At 39.0% G+C, this 25,192-nt stretch overlaps 1 protein-coding gene across 1 annotated transcript in view; it reads left to right on the top strand.

Moving 5' to 3' along the window:
* C4BPA (complement component 4 binding protein alpha) overlaps nt 1-16,873 on the top strand; it is a 28,022-nt gene extending 11,149 nt beyond the window's left edge. Inside the window, exons 4-12 of the mRNA XM_041726189.1 lie at nt 83-182; nt 3,556-3,641; nt 4,023-4,217; nt 5,907-6,089; nt 6,762-6,962; nt 11,783-11,968; nt 15,425-15,598; nt 15,788-15,963; nt 16,466-16,873. Of these exons, the coding sequence (XP_041582123.1) occupies nt 83-182; nt 3,556-3,641; nt 4,023-4,217; nt 5,907-6,089; nt 6,762-6,962; nt 11,783-11,968; nt 15,425-15,598; nt 15,788-15,963; nt 16,466-16,639 (1,475 nt within the window). The 3' untranslated portion in view covers nt 16,640-16,873. The remainder of the gene's footprint in view (nt 1-82; nt 183-3,555; nt 3,642-4,022; nt 4,218-5,906; nt 6,090-6,761; nt 6,963-11,782; nt 11,969-15,424; nt 15,599-15,787; nt 15,964-16,465) is intronic.
* Nucleotides 16,874-25,192: the final 8,319 nt, after the last annotated feature.

The following is a 25,192-nucleotide window of genomic DNA, read 5'->3' as shown; positions in this document are numbered from 1 at the left end:
AGCTAATCACTCGGTCTTCTTTTCTAATGCCTTATCTGTGAGTACTCGGAATCACTAATTATCATTTTAATTTTTCTGTCAGAGAAACGATGCAAAAACCCAGGAGAATTACAAAATGGGCAAGTGATAGCTAAGCCAGATCACTTGTTTGGATCACACTTGGAATTCGTTTGTTCAGAAGGGTGAGTGTGAAGCCGTCTAGATACAATGCTTTTAAATTAATTTTTCATAAATAGCTCATATTTTTCAAAAGTAAAAATGATGTAAAACCATATACACTGAGAATTCTCACTTCTACCCTCTTGCCATCCACCCTATTCTTTCATGTCCTTATACAGGGATCCACTTTTATTGGTTTCTTATGTATCTTTCTGGTGTTTGCTTTTACAAATGCAAGCTAAAAATTAGTACGTTTTTATTTTACACCTCTCCAATGACAAGTGTAGTTTTGAATCTTGCTTTATTTTTGACTCATCAATATGCATAGGACATCGTATCGCATTTGTGCATAGAAGTGCCGCACTGATTTGCCTTTACAGCTTCATAGAATGTTATCCTGTGATGTGTCGCGGATTAACAATCTGATGGATCCAAAGATGTTTCCAGTGTTTTGCTATTCTGATCGGTGCTCTGATGCATCATTTTGTACATATATAATTTTGCACAGATGTAGTTATATCAGTAGGGTAAATTTCTAGAGTGGGTTTTCTGGGTCAATGAGTACACATATTTGAAAATTTGAAATATTTTTGCCAAATTGCTCTCCTTAGAGGTTACAATGGTTTACACAGTATGTAAACGCCTGTCTCTTCATAAACTTTTCAACTGTGTTGTCAATCTTTTGAAAATGTGAAATTTTTAAAAATTTTCCAATTTAAGAGGTAAAAATGAAATCTTATGGTATAGTGTCAAGGTATAGTTCTCTTATTATGAGTGAGGTTGAGCATATTTTTTGTGTGTTCAAGAGATATCTGTATTAATTTTTGAACTATTTGGCATATCCTTTGCCTATTTTTTCAATTAATTTCATGAGATTTTTATTAATTTCTAGGATAGATACATACATGCGTGAACATATATATATATATGCATATTAGGGTTTAGAACTTGTTTCTGTTAGGAGCTGAGTATATTATTTTTCTTTTGACTTGGCTATTGATACATTTTTTCTTTTCAGGGAAAAATTGTTTTATGCTTCGAATTTATAAAATTCTCTTTTTAAAATGGCTTCTGGTTTTTAGGTCTTTATTCATTTATTTATTTTTTCATAAAGATTTTGTTTATTTATTCATGAGAGACACAGAGAGAGAGAGGCAAAGACACAGGCAGAGGGAGAAGCAGGCTCCATGCAGGGAGCCCGATGTGGGACTCCATCCCAGGATTCCAGGATCATGCCTTGAACCAAAGGCAGACGCTCAACTGCTGAGCCACCCAGGCGTCCCTTAGGTCTTCATGTAAAAGCCCTTCTCCAGTGCAGGATTTTAAACTATTTGCCTAGAATTCTTCTGCTATTTTTATGTTTCCACATTTTTTTAATGTTTAAAGCTTTGATCCATTTGGAGTCAATATATAATTTACAGTGTAAGGTAAATATCCTAGGCTATATTTTTCCATATGACTTTCACATTATCTCAAAAGTCCATCTTCAGTTCACTGATTTGAAGAAGCTTTTTAATATTATACTAAATTCTCAAATGTATCCTGTATGTATCTGCATATGTTCTATTCAATGCCATTATTTTGTCTACATACTCATATACACATTTCAGTGACCTACTATAAAGGCTTTATAATATGTTTTAATAGCCAATTTGAGTACTCCACCTTATTGCTTTTTAAAAATTTTCCTGACAGTACTTGTTTATTTTCCTATATAAAGTTTAAAGTTAGGCATATTTTAAAATCAGTGCTGGATTAGTGTTTAACTTAATTTTTGAAGAATAGATTTTTTTTTTTTTTTTTACGTTGAATCTCCCTGGACAAGAATAGGCTAGTATAAGGAAGGGAAAACTTTTCCTCTATGCTCTTAGGGTCTCTGACTGGGCTTGAGAATTAAATTGACATAAAGCAGATTAGCAGAAGAAAAGCACACAAATTTTATTTTTGATGTACATGGGAACCTTCATGAAAACTAAGACCCAAAAAGTGGTTAGGCCACAGTCTTTATATAGTAGATTGAACCAAAAGTAGCAATTGTGGAAAAGGAACAAAAATCCTTGGGAGGGCTACAGGAAGATAAGAGTTATTTTGACGAGGTCTATTTGTACAGATTTCTCTTGGCTTCACCTCCCCATCTCTGGTGATAAGATTATTCTTTTCCTCCTGTATAGGGAGAGCATCGTTCACATGAGAGTTTTATCTACTGAATTCAGGAAGAAAAGGGGAAGTCAGGGTGCCCTTCCTTTGTGTATTTTATGTGCCTTCACTCAAAATGATCTTTAGTAATTTTAGTTTTTTTGACACAGGCCATTGAGTTCAATACTTGTTGCTATGTACTGCTATTTTCAAATGTAGATTAAGTATTATTTTATTTCGCTAAGGCTTACTTGAAATACATTTTAAAATAGCTGTTTTGTTCTGTTTTGTGTTCCTTCTTCAGGTTCTCCAACTAAGTATATGCTGATTGTCCTTTGCTTGTCATCTGCGTTTAACATTTTCCTCTAACGTTGTTTCCCTTTGTTTGGTTTTCTCACATGAATCCTTATTTATCTCTTACTGTGTATGGCTCCCCAGATGGAAAGTGAGACGATTCAGAAGGGAAGTGCTGTTGGAATGCTGAAGTGTTCCTACTGGAATAACCGGAAACCATACCTTTCCCTTGGTTTCCTGGGTAGTTTAGAAAACTTAGATTTTTAAGAAATTTCAAGATAAAAAAAATGCTTGATTCTCACTGTCTTGTATCTTATTAAAAGGTTCATTTTTCTTTAAGTTATTACTAAATAAATCCCAGGGGCTCTAGTTTGCTGAAGATAGTATTCAATCATAGTGTACATTTATTCCTTGATGATTATCATTTTAAAACATACAGACAATGCTCTTTCTGTTACCATGATACACAGAGGGCAGTAAAACAAACTGAAGAAGGCTTAGAATTTGCCAAGAGCCATAAAAATGGGGATCGTGAATGGGGGAGTTAAGGGTATATTGGAGAAGGTGAGATCTGGAAGTCAGAGGGAGGCTGCATGTCAGAGGGCCTGAGGGTTTGGGGCTGGTAATCTGGCTGGTACTGTCATTTAGACAAAATTGTGGAACACATTCAAATGAGTCTTTTACCCAACATTGTGCTGGTTGAGCTCTGGATGAGCTCCATGCATAATATATAGCTGCTCCCCAATAACAGATTCCAGAATACAAGAGGGAATGAACACACACACACAGCTCATTGCAATGATGAAGTTTTAGTTGTATGGAAGGCTCAATGGCAAATGTTCTCTGGAAAACATTCTTTCTTCCTTTTTACTATTGAATAACCTGTTTATTTGTTCAGACCCTTTTATCCAACTTAATTTAGGGTAAGAAGAATTTCATTAAAATCTTCAATACTATCTCATTCAGATATATTTTAATTGGCCCAACTACTAGTTATTGTGAGATCCAAGATAAAGGAGTTGATTGGAGTGATCCTCTCCCACTATGTATAAGTAAGTAAAGGCTTTTTCTGACTTAACTGTAAACCTAAGCCATGTTAGAAAATAAAACTCTAGTGCATCTTTGTTGCTTCTTGTACCCTCTGTTAGAATTTTCAGGGGATTCCCAGGTGGCTCAGTATGCTCAGTAGTTTAGCACCTGCCTTTGGCCCAGGGCGTGATCCTGGAGTCTTGGGATTGAGTCCCCATCAGCCTCCCTGCATGGAGCCTGCTTCTCACTCTGCCTCCATCTCTCTCTCTGTCTCTGTCTCTCTCTCTCTCTCTCTTATGAATAAATAAATAAAAATTTTAAAACAAAAAGAACTTTCATCATGAATGCTAGATGCCACGATAGATACTAGGTGCCCTGATTATTTCTTCTTCACTCACCCCCAGTTGCTAAATGTGAGCCGCCTCCAAACATCGACAATGGGAAGCACAGTGGTGGAGATGAAGATTTCTACACATATGGCTCGTCTGTCACCTACAGATGTGACCCCAACTTCTCAATGTTAGGCAAAGCCTCCATTTCTTGCATGGTGGAAAATAAAACAATAGGTGTCTGGAGCCCAGGTCCTCCTATTTGTAAAAGTAAGTCCGAGTGATGAATTTTGGTTTGAACTGTTTGTTTAAAAGAAAAAGGTAGGTAAATTTGTTGGGAGAAAGGGAATGATTCCAAGATGAATTATTGCTGCAACACAGTCATTTATTTGCTCAACCGATATCTGTGTATGATGTACTGGTGTGCAGTAACAAACAGCACCAATATCTCATTGGCTTTGCAAAGTACAAGTTGATTTTCATTCATATGGAGTCTGCTGCTCATCCAGGGCCAGCTGTAGTCTAGAAGTTAATTTAGTGAGAAGTTTAGCAATCCAGGTTACTTTGATCTTGTGGTTTTTCCACATCAAAACGTGCTTTCAAAATCTGTTCAGTAGGTGAAGAGAGAAAAGTAAATTATGCCCTGGCTCCCTAAAAGAGCTTTGGTCTGAAGTGAACACCTATCACTTTATAGCCTTTTGTTCCAAACTAATAATGTGTAGACCCTACCTTGAGGAAACTGAGGAATATTGCCTTTTGTCTGTTCAGGGAGAGGAAGTGGGAATATTGGTTAGTGGTTATAATGTCCATCTCAAGTGCTTGTAGGACAAGGCCAATGGTAATTAAATTAGAAGCTCTATTGTGTATTGTTAGTTGGCTAATATGAGGCATCTTCCTTTGCTCCTAAGTGCCTACGGGATATCCCTTACAATTCTGATTCACCACAGAACACGATCAAATCAGGGGATGAAAAAACATGATACTGCAAACGATTCAAAATGCCAGGAGTCCAGACAGCAAGAGGTGGAAATGGCAGAGACCGAAATAGGAAATTAGCAGAGGCAGGTTACGAAGGGCCTCATGTGTCACTCTGAGGAGTTGGGAGCAAAGGTGAACATTGAAAGGCTTTAACCAGGGAAGTAAATGTGTTGCGTTGCAGAAAGACAAGTCTGACTACAGAATGGACAACGATTCAAAGTGGGACAAAATTCAACACAGAGACACTTGTTGCAACCATCTAGCCAAGTAGCGAAGGTAGCTTCAATCCTAGCCATGACGAATCAGGGTGGCAGGACTGATATGGTAGCTGGTGGGCAGTTGGTTCTTTGTGAGAGCACCGATTGCTGATGCCTGGCTGCCTCCTCCTCATGACCACCATACCATTACCATGGGCCACTGTCCCATACTGAAATCATGCAGAAAAGTAGGCCACCGTAAGCGGAGGATTTGAGGACTTTGAGGGATGTGTTTCTTCTAAGTTATATATGGCAAGTTTTCCTTGAGTAAGCTGGAGTTATTCACAATCGTATCATAACAGAACCAATATGAGGGGGCCTCATTTTACTGCGGCTTTTAAAAGCTGGAATTAAAAAAAATAATAAAATAAAATAAAAGCTGGAATTATGTTTGCTTTAAAATGTTTTCCTTGTGGATACCTGGATGGCTCAGCAGTTGAGCATCCGCCTTTGGCTCAGGTTGTGATCCTGGGATCCTGAGATCGAATTTCCATCGGAGTCCCCGCAAGAAGCCTCCTTTTCCTTCTGCCTGTGTCTCAGGCTCTCTGTGTCTTTCATGAATAAATAAATAAAATCTTAAAAAAAAAAGTTTTCCTTGTATCTACCTGACATATACTGTTTGAGGCTTTTGTGTTATAGTTGAAACTGGATTAGCAATAGCAAGTACCATTCTTATTGCCCTTTCTCTTTTACAACCCACTTCTCTTTTCTTGTGATTCTTTAGAAATCATCTGTTCTAGGCCAGAGGTTAGAAATGGAAAAATAATCTCTGGAGTTAGACCCACCTATAATTACCAAAACAACATGGTATTTGAGTGCAATGAAGGTTATATTCTCAAGGGAAGCAAGTTAATCTATTGTGGAGAAGATGGTGAATGGAATCCTCCTCCTCCCACTTGTGAGCTCAGTAAGTATGGACCATGAAGGAATTTCAATGTTTGGCATCCAAATGACCCAGAAATGTTGGTGGGGGCATACTTGCGTGCCTAAATTCACGTGAACCACAGTAAAAAATTTAAATTTAGAACAGTAATTGGGTTTATTTTTTCTAGTTGTTGGAAAAAAGAAAGGTTACGGTACACTGGGCAAGGACTTACATAATATCACAAAAGGCTCCCGTATACAGTTGTACAGATTGTGAACACTCCAACCCTAAAGGGAGACATCAGCATTGAAGACATTGTGGATTAGTGTATTTATTTCAATAATTTTCTTGCAATTAGTAGGAAACTGTTTTGTTCTAACAAAATGATTACATTATGATAATTGACTTGAAAGATAAATAGCAAAGTGACTGTGGGGGAGATGCCTTTTTCTAACTTCCACAAAAATATTATATGGACTAGCTATGATTCTGACACTCTGCAACTATAAACCATGTGGATCATTAAAAACTATGTTAATAGTGATAATGATAACTTGGTGCTAGTTTGTTTTTTGATGTGGCTGTTGCATCAGCCATGGCAAGAGGGTGGCTGCACGATGAACACAGCATCCTGTGATAGGACGGGCTTGGTGATGATCACTGTTGCATCCTCAGTAACAACGTCTTTTCCCTTTGTTTTTCCTTTACGAGCAGATAGTTGTCCTGAGTTACCAAACATCCCAAATGCCTACTGGGAAAGACAGAACTCGTTCTTGTCAAAAAAACAGCAAATGTTTAGTATTGGAACGACATTGAGCTACAGGTGCCATTTTGGCTATGAACCTGCTTCAGATGGTCCTACAACTCTGACCTGTCAGAAAAATTTGACTTGGACCCCACACATAGAATGTAAGGGTGAGTCTCTGTTTCTTCAATCTTTTTGTATATCAAGTGCCCAGCATAGACTTTTTTTTTCTTAAAATGGATGCAATTTTATCTTTTGAGATAAATTCAGCATTATTATAATTCAACAGAAGAGCAAAGTATTATTGTCAGAAAGGATCATGAAAGTCTTGGAGGAACTGAGAAACGATAGATAACCTTTCCTTATCCCATTTCAAAATCAAATGAGACATGGATACACAGAAGGAACACAGAAGCGAGCCATTGTGCAGATTGAGTATTAGCTTCATCACTGGTGAAAGTAGCATGGAGAATACTGCTCAAGAATGACCAGAGCCAGACCTCCATCATGACCCTTTACTCCCCAGTGTAGACTTTGGGGTGCTTAATAGAAGGAAAGTCTGTGAAACAGCCATGAATTCAATCAGCTGCAAAGTAACTTTGTGTCTCATGTCTTTGAGCTATGGGACTGCGGGCTGCAGGAGCTGGGTCTTGTGACCTGCCTCTAGAAGACAGACCCTGGCCCCTGACCCCTGATCCCGGACCCAGTACTCCTGCCTCAGAAGGATAAAAAGGAGACTTTCTTCAATCTCAAGATGTCTTTTCTCTTTTTGAGAGAATGTGTGAGGGGCTGAAAGACAGGCAGATGCAATTTTATGGGCTTCAGTGGAATTGATGACAGAGGGAGAAAATGTTTCCTTCCATACACCAGAATCTTGCCATTTTAGAGGTGAAGACACAGAGGCCCAGGATATAGAGAACTTTGGTCTGCAGATTGGAACTTGAAAAGTGTATAAAATGAACAATTAATGAAAAACAGTAGTTTAGATCAACCCATTGGAAGACCTTTCATTTCACAGTAGGACTTAAGGCTTAATTGCAGTTATTTAAACTCATTTGGGGGGCAATAAACTGAAAAGTTTTAACAAAATTACTGAATTAAAATATATTTAACAATGATTGCCACCACTTAAATAACAAAGTATTAATAAGTGCAAGCCTTTGAGGATTCTCCTTAATGAATACAAAATAGCAACTTGTAATTATACCCTATTTTTTCTATATAAATGAATATTTATTTATACATGCTTAAAAACCTACTTCTTTTTTTCTCCATCGTTTTCTTTTCTTCTTTCTTATTACTGAGGTGTAGTTGACATACAATGTTATATTACTTTCAAGTGTACAACAGAATTCAACAATTCTGTGCATTACTTAGCGCTCATCACAAGAAGTAAAGTCACTATCTGCCACCATTTGTTATTACAATATTACCGACTATATTCTCTATATTCTTCTGTACTTTTCATCTCCATGACTTGTTTATTTTATAACTAAAAATTTGTACCTCTTAATTGCCATTACCTTTTTTTTTTTTTTGCCATCACCTTCTTCACCCATCCTCCAGTCTCCTCTCTGGCAATCACCAGTTGTTCTCTGCATTTAAAAGCCTGTCTGTCTATTTGTTTTGTTTGTTTGTTTGTTTTTTAGATTTTACATAAAAGTGAAATCATATGGTATTTGTCATTCTCTGTCTGATTTGTCGTTCTTTGTCATGGGCCTTCTAGGTCTATCCATGTGTCACAAATGGCAAGATTTCATTTTTTTTTTTTACTGAGTAATATTCAATTATCTACATCTTCTTGATCTGCTATCAATGGACACTTGGGTTGCCGCATATCTTGGTTGCGCCAATTTACATTCCAACTGGGAGTGCACAAGGATTCCCTTTCCACTGCATCCTCACCAAATACATGCTATTTCTTATCTTTTGATCTTTAGCCATTCTGACAGATGTGAGGTGATATCTCATGGTGGTTTTGATTTGCATTTCTCTGATGGTGAGTGATGCTGAGCTTCTTTTCACATGTCTGTTGGCTATCTGTATGTCTTCTTTAGAGGTCAATTCAGGTTCTCTGCCCATTCTTTAGTCAGATTATTTGATTTTTCAGTGTTGAGTTTGATAAGGTCTTTGCATATTTTGGATATTTACCCTTTATAGAATATATTGTCTACAGATATCTTCCCCCATTCAGTAGGTTGCCTTTTTGTTTTGTTAATGGTTTTCTACACTGTGCAAAAGTGTTTCACTTTGGTGTAATCCCAATAGTTTATTTTTGCTTTTGCTTCCCTTGCCTGAGGAGACAGATCCATAAAGGTGTTGCTGATGCTAGTGTCCAAGAGATTAATGCCTATGTTTTCTTTTAGGAGTTTTATGGTTTCAGGTCTCACATTTAGGTTTTTAGTCCATTCTGGGTTTACTTTTGTGTGTGGTGTAAGGGAGTGGTCCAATTTCATTCTTTTGCACGTATCTGTCTAGTTTTCCCAATACCATTGGGAAAAGAAAAGACTGTGAAAAGACTGTGTTTTCCCATTGTATATTCTTGCCCCCTCTGCTATAGATTACTTGCCTCTATAAGCATGCCCTTTACTCCCCAGTGTAGTTCCAATTTTGGAACTCTCTATTGTGTTCTATTGATCCGTGTGTCTATTTTTGTGCTAGTACCATACTGTTTTCATTACTATAGTTTTGTGGTGTGTCTTAAAATCTGAGATTGTGATACGTCCAGATTTGTTCTTTCTAAGGATTGCTTTGGCTGTTAGAAGTCTTTATGGTTCCATATAAATTTTGGGATTACTTGTTCTAGTTCTGTGAAAAAATGCTATTGGTATCTTTATAGGGATTACATTAATTGTATAGATTGTTTTAGGTAGTATGGACATTTTAATTATAGTAATTCTTCCAAACTATCAGCATGGTATATCACTCCCTCCTTGTGTTGTCATCTTCCATTTCTTTCATCAGTATCTTATAGTTTTCAGAGTAGAGGTCTTTCACTCCCTTGGTTAAATTTATTCCTGAGTATTTTATTCTTTTTGGTACAATTATAAATGGAATTTTCTTAATTTTTCTTTCTGCTACTTTGTTGTTAGTATATAGAAACACAATATATTTTTATATATTAATTTTATATCCTGCAACAGTTCTGAATTTATTAGTTCTAATAGTTTTTTTGGTGAAGTCTTTAGGGTTTTCTATATATAGTATCATGTCATCTGCTAATAGTGACAACTGTACTTCTTCTTACCAGTTTGAATCCCTTTTATTTCTTTCTCTTGTATGATTGCTACAGCCAGGACTTGCAATATTGTGTTGAATAAAAGTGGCAAGAGTGGGCATCTTTGTCTTGTTTCTGATCTTGGAGGAAAAGGTTTCTGATCTTGGAGGAAAAGCTTTTCACCACTGAGTATGATGTTAGTTATGAGTTTTTCATATGTGGAAAAGGTTTCTGATCTTGGAGGAAAAGCTTTTCACCACTGAGTATGATGTTAGCTATGAGTTTTTCATATGTGGCCTTTGTTATGTTGAAGTATGTAGAGAATCTACACCCACTTTGTTGAGACATTTTGTTATGAATGGATGTTGTATTTTGTCAAGTACTTTTTCTGCATCTTTCGAAATGATTGTATGTTTTTTAAAATTTTTCCTCTTGTTAATTTGATGTATCACATTCATTGATTTGCAAATATTGAACCATACTTCCATCCCTGGTATACATCCCCCTTGATCATGCTGAATGGTCCCTTTAAAGTATTGTTACATTTGATTTGCTAATATTTTGTTGGGGATTTTTGCATCTTTGTTCATCAGGAGTATTGCCTGCAGTTTTCGTTTTTGTGGTGTCTTGGTCCGGTTTTAGTATCAAGGTAATACTGACCTTGTAGAATGAATTTAGAAGTTTTCCTTCCTCTTCTATTTTTGCAACAGTTTGAAAAAAATAACTATTAACTTTTCTTTGAATGTTTGATAGAATTCACTTGTGAATGGTGAAGTCATTTGGCCCTGGAACTTTGTTTGTTGGGAATTTAAAAACCTACTTTAAAATTATATTTATTTTAGAAACTATAGTTTTATTGATTTAATTATTTAATAAAGGATATTTTTTAACCACTTAAAAAGCAGAAGTGAAATGGTTATTTGTCCTAGGTATCAGAAAATCTGATTCAGTGTGGATTTGGATTCATGACTTAAATATTTAAAAGTATCTTCTACAGTATTACATATACACTAATGTTATAATTTAGAAAACATGAATATTGGGTATTTTATTGTAATTCACAAATAAATGAGTGGTAATAATATTTGCATATGCACAAAAGACCCCTATTATATATAGTGCTAGTCAAGCTCCTTATGTGAATAGGGCATTTTAATCTGCTCTGATACTTTCTCTTACATCAAGCAATATCAAGTTCTACCTGAAAGTATTTTTACTAATGAATAAAAAATATCTTCATAGCAGTTCTTATTGCATTAAAAATGAAATTTGAGTAGCTATTTCTCTTATATTCAGCATCAAAAAAGTAAAATCCTGGTCATTTGCAATAATTTAAATTTATTTTTGTGCATTAGCTGTCAGGTGGATATAAGCTTTCAAGGACATTTTTCCTCCTGTGACTGAGGAAGTGTAAGGTATTAGAGAGGTTAATAATGATGTAAACCTAATGAAGCCATAAGCAATGGATGATGTTATTTGTCATTGCTTTTGAATAATTCTGAAAATTTACATTTTCATGCAAGTTTCTTTCAATGTCTCATTTTGGAGGCTCCCAGTGAAATTATTTAGCTGGAGGGAAGTGACTGGGTTGGAATACCTTAGCAATCAGGGACAGTGAAAGCAGACCCAAAGTGTCTCAGGTCTCCTTTTCTGTTTCCCAAATCTCTCTTCAGTGGTGAAATCTTCAAAAGGCAGAAACGAGCTTATTATTATCCATAGGAGCTTCGTTGCAGTGATTTTACTAACCATTAGCCTCACTTTTTATTTTTTTAGAGATATGTTGCCCAGTACCAAAGCTGGAGAATGGTGAAATCGTTAGATCAAGAACTAGTTCTAGGAATAACTGTACTTATTTCCTCGGAGACACAATTTTATACAAGTGTTATAAGAAATATCAACCTGAATCTAGATGCCAAGGAGATGGCACGTGGAATCCCAAAACACCAACATGTGATGAAAGTAAGAGCTTATGGAATTTTATGTTATTTTTTTCTTTTCTTTTCTTCTTTTTAAATTTAAATTCAAGTTGGTTAACATAGAATGTATTGTTAGTTCTGGGGTAGGGTTTAGTGATTCATCAGTTGCATATAGCACCCAGCACTCATTCCATCAAGTGCCCTCTTTAGTGTCCATCACCCAGTTATCCCATCCCCCCATTCCTGCTCCCCTCCAGCAACCCTCAGTTTGTTCCATGTTTCTTCATATCAAAGTGATGGAGATTGTTAAGGGAAGGCTTCAAATTAGGTAAAAAGAATTTGTATACCCTGAATGATTTTTGGAGTGGATAAATTTGTTAGAAAGCATTGCCCACCCCCCTGGTCCAAATTTCTACCCCCTCCCCTTCTCATTATTTATTCCCATTCTTTTGACCTTGCTGCTTTTCTTTTCTTTCCTGGATCAGGAAAAATAGGCCACATCAAATAGATCAGCTGAACTTTTCCATGATTGCCTTCTGTTTCTTGGTATTTATTGTCTTCTCTTCTTTCTGTCCATACGCCTAAATCTATGGCTGAAGACCCACTCACATTTCTTCGAACCCATTTTTCTAAACTTGCTTCCTGTCTTCCTCAAACTTCCTTCCTTCTGCTACCTCTAAGTCCTCCTTCAGATGATCCCCCATTGTGAGGTACCTATCCCTCACCAAGAGTACCCTCTCCCATTGTTTTCCATGGCTCTATTTCTTGATGACCAAGAACAATTACCCCTGCTGAATAGCAATGCTTTTTCTTCTTGCCTTGTGTGTAGGTAGGAGCCCAAAGGAGATCTAAAGTGGTTCAAGATACTGTGTTCTGAAAGATACGGCCAAGTCATATTGTAAAGTCTCATCACCATTAAATATTGCCCTTCAACCCGCACTTCAGCTGTGCCTTTATCAGGCCATTCCAATGTCCAACAGGTCTACAGGTTCTGGGTGATGTAGTCTGTAATGTGAGTAGTACATTCCATGGCCATCGTCTCAGTACCACACCTCTTTTGCTGTGAGTAGGTCTTCTAGTCCCACATAGTATAATTCTATGCCAATTACTTAAGCACTCTAACCTTCAGATAACAGTGTCGACTGAAGTCCCACAAGCAGAAAAGGCAAACCCGTACCTAGAATACTTGTCTATTTCTGTCAAAATAAATATTTGTCCCTTTCAGGCAGAAGGGGTCCAATACAGTCAACTAGCTACCAAGTGGCTTTGTGGTTATCTCAAGGGCTGGTATCATATTAGGGGTATGTGGCTTAGCATTGTGGCTGGTTAGAAGATTCAGTGACAGCCGTGGTAAATGGGAGTCCATATTGTTGTGCCCATGCTTGTTCTTCATCCATACCACTGCTTTGCTCCTCTTCTTCTTGTGACATCACTGGTCAAGTACAGAATGTACTGCCTCGATAGTCTAGAAAGTTCTACATGATGTTATACAAGCTTTTTTGTGGTGCGATGTGCACATCCCATTAGTTTGGATGGGATAGCCTAGCAAGCCCTGAGTCCTGGACCTCTAAAGACTGTATTGATATGGCAACCCTTGAATCCTTATCTTCTATATTCTGGAGCATCATTATGGGAGTTGGAAAAACCCAGTTTTCCCCTTCACTTCCCATGTTTTTCTTGTGTGTCTCTTTTACTACTCATACAGAATACTCAACATTTCTGGTGATAAATGGTTGAGGGTTTTTTTTTTTTTTTTTAAGATTTTACTTATTTATTCATGAGAGGCACACAGAGAGAGGCAGAGACACAGGCAGAAGGAGAAGCAGGCTTCCTGTGAGGATCCTGATGCAGGACTCAATCCTGGGACCCCAGGATTACAACCTGAGCCAAAGATAGATGCTCAACCACAGAGGTCCCCAGGTGCCCTGAGGGGTTTTTTTTTCTTCTCACAACAAAGAATTCTCTACAACACCATGTGGGTGTGCTATAATTTAACTCAATTCCAGCACTATCTACCTGGAGATAGTGTCAGATCCCACAGGTTAAAGGCTCAGTCTCATGACACTGCCCCCCCCCGCCCCCACTATAGATGCCAATTATGGGTAGTATGTCCCCAGGTTATTACCAAAGTCTGTTCAACTTGGCTAAAATTGGAGGTTCCTATGACTCCCTTCTTGAATTCCATTAATTTGCTAGAGTGGCTCACAAAACTCAGGGAAATATTTACCATTTTATTAAAGGATATAATGAAGGATACAAATGAAAAGATGCATAGGGTAAATTTTAAGAGGGTCCCAAGCACAGGAGCCTCTGTCCCTGTGGATTTGGGGTGTATCCCCCACCAGTACATGGATGTGCTCACTCACCTGGCAGCTCTCTGATCAATAGGGAGATTTTAGGAAGGTTTGCTCACTATAGGCCTGATCAATTATTAACACTATTTCCAAATTCTCTCCCCTCTTTGGAGAGGAGAGAAGGCCTGAAAAATTCTAAGCTTCTAAGCTTTTCATCATGACTTGGTCTTTCTGGTGACTAGCACTAATCCAGGAGCCACTAAGCGTTGCCTCAAAAGAACAAAAGATGTTCTTAGTGTTCTCAGCACCTAGGAATTTACAAGAGTTTATTTTAGGAGGTTTGCACCAGGAACCTGGACAGATTTTATAGAATTAACGTGATGCCATTGATATACTGGATCAATGTAGATGTACAGATAACTGTAGTATTTTCAGACTCTGAAAATCATGACAAGGGCAAGTGAGTTATCGTACCCCAGAGCTAAAATTACAATTGTGTGATTTGATCCTTCTGTGTGTATGCAAATTGTTTCTTGCCCTATTTTCTGATAGGGATGAAAAGAAGGCATCTGCTAGACCAGTGGCCCCCATCTACCTATAGATACAAAAAAATCTACTCTAACAAAGATACCATATCTGAAACAAGAACTAAAATGTTGTTGAGTTTTCAATAGTCTACTCTAATCTCAAAATCTTAATTTTCTTGTAGACTGATTGGGGAATTAAGTGGCAATATGATGGGAAAGCAGCTTAGTTCTTTAAGAATGGCACCAAATTCCTCCATTTCATCTGCCACCTTGATATATGATGTATTTCTTTTTTTTAACATACTGTCTTTGCTTCAAGGGGGGTTGGATAAGGACAGTACCAGTGGTTTCTACTTGACTTCTTGGATATGACAGGTCTTACCCCATAGGTCAAGAACTCAGTGTGGGGGTTGAACAAAGTAGTAATTTTTTTCCATTCTCATCATATTTTTGAAGATGTTAGAGATGACCACCAAGTGGCCTAATGGTGGGGCCATGGTGGTTCCTCAGCCTGAGGCTTACAGGAGGGTAGCACAGGTCTTGGTTTTGGCTGAATGATCCTATGGATAGAGAAGATGACAGGACAGAATGAAGCCTTCTAAAACACACAGATTCTGGGATGTCATTTTTTATATTCTACAAGCTCATGCTCTCTCACTTTTATCTCTCACCATCAAGGTTGTGATTATCCTCCTTTTCTTCCCCATGGATATCATGAACGAGTAAATGGATTCAATGTATTCAAGAAAGAAGAAGTGATATATAAATGTTATGAAGGATACACTTTGGTTGGGGAGCCTAGACTCTCTTGTAGTTACTCACGCTGGTCACCTGCAGTCCCTCAATGTAAAGGTAACTCCAGCTCCCTTTTCAGTCAGGTGGTGGAAGTATCACAAAAGCACAGAAACATTTGATTTGATTTGATTTGGTTTATTTGAAATCATTACTATGTGCAGATAGTCAATTCTTATAATCCTAGCCTGTTGTCACGTCTTTTTTTCTTAGATTCACATATTGCTTAAAACCATGTTTCCATTGTAGCTCTGTGTCTGAAACCAGAAATAGCCCACGCAACGCTGTCCATGGATAAGAATCAGTATATTCAATCCGAAAATGTCACCATCCAGTGTGACTCTAAGTATAAGTTGGTTGGTCCCCAAAGTATCACTTGCTTAGAGAGCAGAACCTGGTACCCCGAGATGCCCAAGTGTGAATGGGTAAGTGGCACGATTCAAAAAAATCTCCTGTGCTATCCAACCCTAAAAATGAGGCCTCCCCCCAAGCACTGTCCCAGCCAGCAATGGTGAGATCTGACTTGTCGGGAGTCATCTGAATCCTTCAAAGGAACTCCCTTTTTTCTTGAAGCCCTGTGGTCAGGTGGGAGTGATGAGTATTCCTCTCTCACTGGAAAATAAGGAAAAGCTGAGCCCCTCTGGTCTCAGATGCCTGGGAGTACTGAGTCCTAACTTGACTCTTTCTAGACTATTTAATTGATTGTGTTCCATTTCTGGATGGTCTCAGACACAGCCTCTCAGAACAGGTCCCTATCCCTCTGGAGAGAATGGTGATGGGACATGGGACCTGCTCACCAGGCAGTCCTGGGCTTGGTCTTGACCCTGGGCCTGTAGTCCTGTCATTGTCAGAAGATCCCCCCAACCCTGCTCCTTCTTGATCTGGAGAGAAGCCACTCAATCCCACTCACACCTACATCTCTTTTAGGTGGTCCCTGAAGGCTGTGAACATATCCTAAAAGGCAGAAAGACGATGCAGTGTCTCCCCAACCCAGAGGATGTGAAAATGGCCCTGGAGATATATAAATTGTCTTTGGAGATTGAACTACTGGAACTACAGAGAGACAGGGCAAAGGAATCGACTGGACAGTCACCAGTCTGATTTCCCTCAAAAGAGGGAGAAAAATGTGCTGCCTTCTATACAATACAGACCACTTTGGGTTTCCAACTCTCCTGTCCCCTTTGCACCACCATTCAAGGCAATAAATGTCTAGAAAGAATCACTTGTTCACATCTATGCTTTGTGACTGTAAACTTATTAATTATCTTGTAGTTCATGCCTTTGCTTCTGGACACAAAGTGCACATGCTTTTCCAAGTAAAATTTATGGGTCAGAGATGATTTGGTCTTTGTGGTCATTAGAACTCTGTCCTTAATGAGGTCCCCACACAAAGCCATTACATAAAGCTAAAACATTTCCTTTCCTGTAAGGGTCTTGGACATGGATGTGGGCTCCCAGCAAAGCATTTCCCCGATTGCCTCCCTGCACACTTCCACAGGTACAGATCCTGAGATTTGAGATTAAATGTCAACACCCTCCCTAATCCTGTTCCATTCTCCCCATTTGAAGGGAGTCATGCCCTTTACCAAACCCCATGCACTCGCCCTCTGCCTCACTAATGCTACCTCTCAATTTCTGCCTCACAAGGGAAGGATTCATGTTTGTGTCTGGGCCTCCTTACTCCACTTTGAGAAACAAACTCTTGAAAGCCTGATGGATGAGGCCCACATGGTGGCCCCTGTGTGTTCCCAGCTCCTCCATCTTATCTGGTCCCCATTCTCCTTAATGGAAAAGTCAAACAGCCTGAGCAAGTATCCCACTCATGAGGAGCAACCCCCATCTGTATAGCTGGATACCTATATATCTTGGGGTATCCTGGAGACTCTTGTTCCTTCTACTCACCACCTCCTCCAGGGCTTACCTCCTCTGAAATCTCTCATTCATGTCCCCATTCCTTCGGTTGTCTCTTCTCTCTTTGTACACACACCTCTAGGGAGGAATGTTGGCCTCTTTTTGTTTTAATTTCACCAACTATACTCTGCAGAGAGTATACAAGAGAAGGAGGGAGCTTTTTGGGGGGTGATTATTTGGTTAGTTAACAGGGTTCGACAATGCCAACCGTGCTCTGAGAGCACGTGGGACACGGTTCTGAGTAGTCTTTCCAAGGCTGAGGACCTGAGGCATTCGGCTACCAGTTCCCTCCTCTCGTTGGTGAAGACTTGCTCCAACAGCTTGGATTGCCAACACTGTGGGCCCCCGGAACAGGCTCCTGTGGACAGGGATCGCCATCTGGTGCAGAGACCCTGGTATCCCAGGGCCCGATGGCACTGCCTGCTGTAGCCTCCAGGGCAGGGACATGGACAGAGCTCTGCTGGCCTCTACCACAGTTGCCTCTTCTCTCTGGCTCTCCTCTGACATCTCTCCTGGCCTGTCTCTCTCTCTACGCAGACCTCTCCCATGATCAGACCTTTGTATTATGTGCTCTTAATTGGCTCCAAACAGAATTCTCTTCACTTTCTTAGAGAGTCATTCAACTTTCCATCTCCCATTGGACCCTGGGCTTACAGATGTATCTTTTGTTATCTGCTGCCTCATAAATCAAACATGTCCTAAGCCTGCCTGAAAAATACCTTGAGTAAAATTTACAAATAAGTTAAAAATCCATTATGACAAAGAGTGAGTTTTCCTTGCTGGTTTGGGGCAAGAGGATGTCCCATGGGCCCCTGGGGTGCCTCAGCCATTTTCTCAAGAGGAGGAAATCTGCTACTTGTATTTTAAATTCATATGCATTTTAAATATCATTTTCCACTTTATTTCCTGAAAACCAGGGTTGTAGGTGAGGCTAAGGAGGCACAGAAAAGCCTTCTCAGAGAATTTATAAAAGAGGAATTTGTTCTGTCTGATGCTCAGTGATGCTTGGAGGAAGAGGAAGGGAAGGAGACTGGATAATTTTATACCAAATATTAAAAATAAATTTTAGAACATACAGAAAAATCATTGCCTTTTCTTTACCATGGCGGTAGGGGGGGGGCAGCTGTATCACATTAAAAAACAAAAACACAAGCAAAACTGGATTGCCAGTGTAGTCTCATGTTAGCAGGAGCTATTTTATTGTAAGCCAAGGAAACTGAACCAGATGCCCATTTTATTTTTATTTTATTTTATCTTATTTTATTTTTTATTTTACATATCACTCTTTATTTTGACAGCATCACTAGAAGTTCCCACTAACAAAGTAGTTGCCCATATTGTATATGTCAGGCATAGATTTAAGCTCCTTACACATTTTTTCTCAGTTAATCCTGGTGATGATCCCAAAAGGTTAGAATTATTAGTCCCCTGAATCCAATGAGGGAGCCGAGGCTCAGGAGGTTAGTGAGATGCACCACAAAAGGTGGATGGAAGGACATGAGTGCGATAATCTGTTTCTCCCCCCTCTCCCCCCTCCCCGGGTAGGGGCACTCACAGTTGATGCCCTTGTTTCTGGCTTTAGAACTGCCTACACATGGACAAACGGTCCTGAGTCTTTGCATTCACCCTCCTCAGCCTTACTGAGCAGCCGCTGCAGAGTGGGGGCTCTTTGCTCTGTCCTCCAGCCTGCATCTGGTTGGGTGCGTGGAGAATCTGCCCCCTATCCTGGCCATCCTCTTGGACCCTCATCTCCACAGCCTCATGTACTTCTTCCTCAGCGACATGTCTCTTCTTGGTATCTTTTGTATCTTTTTACCACCTCCATCATCCCCAAGATGCTGGAGAGCCACGTGTGTGGCCACGCCACCGACAGATGCCCATTTTATGTATCCAGCTTCCTGCAGTGGTGCTTTCTATGTACTTCCAAGGTCTGCATAGCCTGGAAAAAAGAGGAGGTTAACCAGTTCCTTAGGGTTAGATATGAGTAACTATCTGTTTCATTTACTTGCTCTCACTAATTTTCATTTATCATCTCCCACGAGCCAGCGTGACTAAACCCTCCCCACCTCCCTCTTGTTGCCGCCAAGCATCTCCCAGAAGTCTTCAATCATTAAATAATAATTTTTAAAGCCACCGATTTTCTCCGTTAGGTGCTTTTCGAACTCATTTTATGTCTTAAACAAAGTATTTCACTGTTCATTTACATTAGAACAAACTTTTTCGAGAAGAGAATGGAAACCTTCTTGTATTTTGTGTTGTGTCATACTTCATTCTGCTTGTAAAAACTCGTTCTTGAGTTCATCGAGTGTTAGATAATTAGAAAATTGATATTTTAAATGCGTTATATATTCAGGATACTTGAATACTTGATGGATAGCTATATATGTGCTCAAAATGTTTGTGTGAATATTTCAGAAAATGAGTGGAGCGCTGAGACAGAGAAGGGAAGGGAGCCAATAAGAGGTGCATTGTCAAGCCACCCACCTCTGGATGAACTGAATCCATGGGGAAACTATGAAGGGATGTCGCATATCTGAGAGCTATCCCGCTCAAAGGGCAAGGGAGCTAGGGTATTGATACAGTGATTTCTATGGATATTAAGGATATTAAGGTCTGCTACTGGGAAGTTTTAATTACCTGGTATTTTTGACCTGCTCTCATGTTGTCAGAATAACCTTCAATAGTTCTTGAAAAAGCCTGGACAAGCAAAGCAGATACTAACTTCTAGAAGTTGTCCAGAGTGTGCCAAAGCTGTAGAGCCCTAGTGATATCAACAGGAACTTGACAGTGTCTGCTACACACTTCAGTATGAGCAGGTGCTCTCACATCTGTAATACTCACCTTCCTGCTCTGTTTTTGCTTCTTGGATTCACGTTTGCTTCTTTCTTGGCTTATTTCCTCTCTTTACTAGAGAACTTCCTCAACGAGCTGCCTAGGAAATGGTCCCTAGAAAGTAAAATACTGAGCTTTTGCATATTTGAAACTGTCTTTATTTGAATAATCGGTTGATAAGTTCATTGAGTGTAGAAAACTGGTTAAAAATAGTTTTCTTTTAGGACTTTTCAAGAGTATCTACTTTGTATAGTAGTTTCCAATATCGCAACTGAAAAGTCAGAAGCCATTTTTATTATAGAGTGTACAGGATTTTTTTTTTCTCTTTCTTTTCCTCCATAAGGAAACTCATTCTTTATTTCTGAGAAATTTTCTTTGTACAGTTTTTTCAGGAATTTTCTATTCTCTAGTGTTTCTCTTTCTTTATGGATATCCTACTGGTCACATGTTGGATCTCTTTGTCAAGCCTATAATTTTTAAATTTTTTCTTCCTGTTTCCTATACCTTCATCTCTGTTTTGCCCCTCCCCCAGGTTCTTTGGGAATATTTCCTTGTCTCTGTATTTTAATTGTTTTATCAATTTTATAAAATGTTCACAAGCTATGAATACATGGACTACTCATAGATATTATAGAATATTGCTAATAGTGTCCTTGGAAGTTCCAGTCTTAGCAAACTTCTGTTATTGATGATTCTATATTATATGTTCATTCTTATGTCCACATAAGATGATTTAAGTTCTATGTATATGAGGAGACTAGACAGTAAGCTATTCTTTTCTTTCGGGGAGCTATGGCAGAGACTGCTAATTGTTTCCTGGTATCCATTTTCTGGATTTACCTCCTTTAAGTAATAGAACTACTCTCACTCCTTTAAATGTCAGCAGTGCACATGATCCTTTGGAATAATTTCCTAGTCATTTTCTTAAAAAGAAAGCTGCTTACTTTATGTCTTTCACTCTGAAATGCCTACAGGGTTCTGGTGAGTAAGCTTGTACCGTGCTGGTGAGGATAATGCCCCAGGGGATGTTAGAGTGACAGGGAAGCAGGGGCCTCATCCCCAGATGACCTCCTTGAATAGAGTGGCTGATCACCCTGAATATGTCTCTGCCTCTAGATTGTTGCATAAGAGAGATATAAACCTCTGCCTTTCTTTTTAGCAACTTAACTTAGACCCTAACACATTCAGAGGATCCCCCAAATATCAGTGTTTATTGGTATCTTCTCTGTTGCTGTTTAGTTTCTTACAAAAAAGATCTCCAGTTTCCTGCCTGCTTCTTTATTAACTAGAATTTTTTGCATGTAAAATGGCATTACTACATCTCTGCTTCTCCGTAAACCTCTTGGCCTGTTTTTTTTTGTTTTTTAAAGATTTTATTTATTTATTCATGACAGACACATAGAGAAAGGCAGAGACACAGGCAAAGGGAGAAATAGGCTCCCTGCAGGGAACCCAAAGGCGGACTCTATCCTGGGACTCTGGGATCATGACTTGACCCCTAAGCCATAGGCAGAGGCTCCATCACTGAGCCACCCAGGTGTCCCACCTTGGCCTGTTTCTAATGCAACATTACTTTGACCCTGTCAGCATTGTAGGCTTTACTATCCTTCTTGAAGTGACTTCTCCCATGCATAGAAAGTATCTTGGGGAGAATGAAGTTGGTAAATCAGACACTTTCAGATGAAAATTTATATATGACAAAAAAGAATATATGAATGGAGACTATGGATTGAGCTGCTATTTTCTTTACTCCTTTCTTATTTTTAAGATTTATTTATTTTAGAGAGAGAAGGGAGAGTGTGCAAGCAGGGCGGGGTGGGGGGCAGAAGAAGAGGGAGAAAGAATCTTAAGCAGACTCCCCGCTGAGTGTGGGCCCAGCACTAGGCTCCATCTCAGGACACTGAGATCCACTGAGATTGACTCACTGAAATCAATAAACAGACGCTTAATGACTGATTCATCTAGGTGCCCTGAGCTGCTGTTTTCTAATGAGGGATGCAAATGGTCAGAAAAGGAACAGTGTTTTCTAAAAATTTATCCAATTCGAAAATGGTCCTGTGAATAGCTCCTAATTCTCTATTCCCATTGTTTTAGCAGCTCATCAACTGTCTGATACTGATATTTTTAGGCTTAAAAATAACATTGTCAAAAAAAATAACATCATTCACTATAAATACTTATAATTAACAAATAATGCATATTTATATAACTGAAAATTTTTCTTGCTATAGAGTTTTCTTAAGTAGTTTTTCTTTCCTCTGTGTTTAAAACTCAGTACCCAGTAGAAACAATAATTTCAAAAAGAGTTAGAATATATCAGTTTATGGTAGATATGCATAATTTAAATTGCTAAAATAAAAATGAAAAATCAAAATTATGAAAGAGATTCCTAGTCATAAGGGAAAATCATTCAGTGTTTCAGTATTAAATATCATTTGTAAATTTTTTTACATGGATTTTCTTACTTTGATAGCTCTCTTTCCAAAGGTCAGAGAACTAATGTGAGTGTCCTACAAACTACTACAAACTATATACACTTAAGAGCCACAGAAATGACTGCCCTGTGGGCCCATAAACCCAATGGATCATTGTGAGATAAACATGAACTAGGGATCCTTTCATTGCCTGGCTCCTGTAGCTCCTATTTTAACTGGGGTCATGGAGATACTTTTTGTTCCCAGGCATTACAGACAGCTCAGATCCAACAAGTTCTCTAAAATATCCTAGTACACAATTACTAGAGTAAATCACTGAAGTTTCCTTTGAGAAAGGATTGGAGAAATATTACTATATGTACTTCCTATGGTGTTACATGGTCCTTCCCCATAGGGATCTGTCCTTACTTTAAGCCTGAGGATGGGGGGAGAAAATTGCCAAGTTAAAAAAAAAAATACTTGGGCAAGAGATCACGACTTTTATTGGAATGGCTTATCTCAGTCTTTAGATCATTCATTCTTGGCCTTTTTTGATCATGCAATACCTATGTTGGCAGACCTTTACCCTATGGAACACCATATTCTATTAACCTTCTTCAGAGATTCCTACAGGTCAGGATGTCCTCTCTCCTGGCTGTCTCCCAACCCTGCTGCCTTACATGCCTTATTCTGAAGTAGGCACTCATTCTGGGGGTCAGTACTTGCATAGCCCTGAGAATGAGTGTCTTCTTTGATTTTGCATCTTAGGCACATTCTTGCATCACTTAGTCCTGGCCCTTCAGTATTTTTCAACTAGTCTGCTTCTGAAGCTGAAGTTCTATTACTTAGTCCTGCTATTCTTGGGTTCTATAATCCCCACTGCTATTAGGCAGCCACATTTGATAATAGCATCTCTTGCCAAAAATGCAGCCTACAGATAGGTAGCCAGAATATACTTGCTCTGTAATATTGGTCCCTGCCATTGGTGCATTCTTTATTGTCCTGGTAAATGGTACATCCTAGGGTTCTCATAAAGAAAATAGCTGTCACGTCTTCTGGTTTTAGAGTACTTTAAAAAAAAAATCATTCTTTTTTTATTTTTTGTCTGAGAGAGAGAGAGAGAGCACAAGCAGGAGGAGGAAGAGCAGACTTCCCACTGAGTAGGGAGCCCATCTCAGGGCTTGATCCCAGAGCCTGGGATTATGACCTGAGCCAAAGGCAGACACTTAACTGAATGAGCCACTGGTGCCCCTAACATAGATCATTCTTATGTCTGTGAGTCTTTAATCATTTTCTACTTAGTTTGCCTCAGCAGTTCTGGCATCTTTATATCATTTTTGACCATTATTTTCCCTAAGCTTCCAAAAGCATCCTAGAAGCACACAACAACTGACTCCCAGGGCACTTGCACTGCTATCTTGTGTTGTGGAACAGTGTCTCCATCCTGACAAACTCTCCCTTATAGAGCTTTTTGATCCCCTCCTAGGCATACCCTACCGAGTCCTAACACATGCTACTTTGGTCTCACCAATCCTGCATATGATTCCTCTCCTCTCTTAGCAGACTCAGCAGGTCCCCAGTCAGTTCATACCAAGATTTGATTTCAGCTATTGGTCTGATGTCTGGAGGTGAGATGGTGGCAGATCTTGAGGAGAGTAGTTATGATCTCATAAGATATTCGATGTATTTGATTCTTCTGCATGGAGCACTCTCTTACAACAAGGGAAAGTGGGCCAATCATATAAGCTCTTTGGGCTTGGGGAAATCTTGAGTTCAAGGCTCTGTGGTGCATCTACCCAGATATCCTAATGCCAAGTCTAGAGACACCACTCCTTCCATGAGGGTCTTGACTTTTAGTAGAGACTTGCCAAGGCTAAGAATTTATTTTTTACTGAAGTTTTATTATTGTTTTAAGATTATATCTTGTCCCTAGCTCGTAGCATAATTAGTCTCTAGGCAAGCTAAGATAAGAAATTTATTTAAATACTAGCTGGGAGGGGGGTGAACTCCTGGATTTCACACTTGGATTTGAATTGTGATTGATTGCCTTGAACTTTCATTTTAAGCTAAGGGGTGCTGAGCTTGCATTGACAGTACTCAGCCACTCAATTTCACAACTCTTTTTCACAATCCTATTTCCACTGCAATTCTCAAATGTCAGAGATATTTCACTAGCCAATGCATCTTTTCCCATCTATATTTCATGACAGTTTACCAGGTGAAAATGTTCATAGTTGCAACGCCACAGTAAGACTATGGATACTTTACCTCTCACTAGTGATGGAGTCTTGATTGTCATTTGGCTGGTGGGTGATCCCATTCTAGAATCTCATTCTTAGAGTTTGCTTTTTAGATCCATTTGTGGCATCAACTGTCTTCAGTGAGTTTCTCTAGAAGGGATTCACATGCATATGAATTTTTGATGTGTGTTTTTCAGGGAAGAAAAGGAACAAGAGGGTAGCTGAGCAAAAATGTACTCACAGGTTAAGTGTAGACT

The sequence above is a fragment of the Vulpes lagopus genome, chromosome 1 (genome assembly GCF_018345385.1).
Source record: "Vulpes lagopus strain Blue_001 chromosome 1, ASM1834538v1, whole genome shotgun sequence".
Taxonomy (NCBI): domain Eukaryota; kingdom Metazoa; phylum Chordata; class Mammalia; order Carnivora; family Canidae; genus Vulpes; species Vulpes lagopus.
The sequence above is the reverse complement of the archived record's forward strand: the minus strand, read 5'-3'. Positions and strand labels throughout refer to the sequence as shown.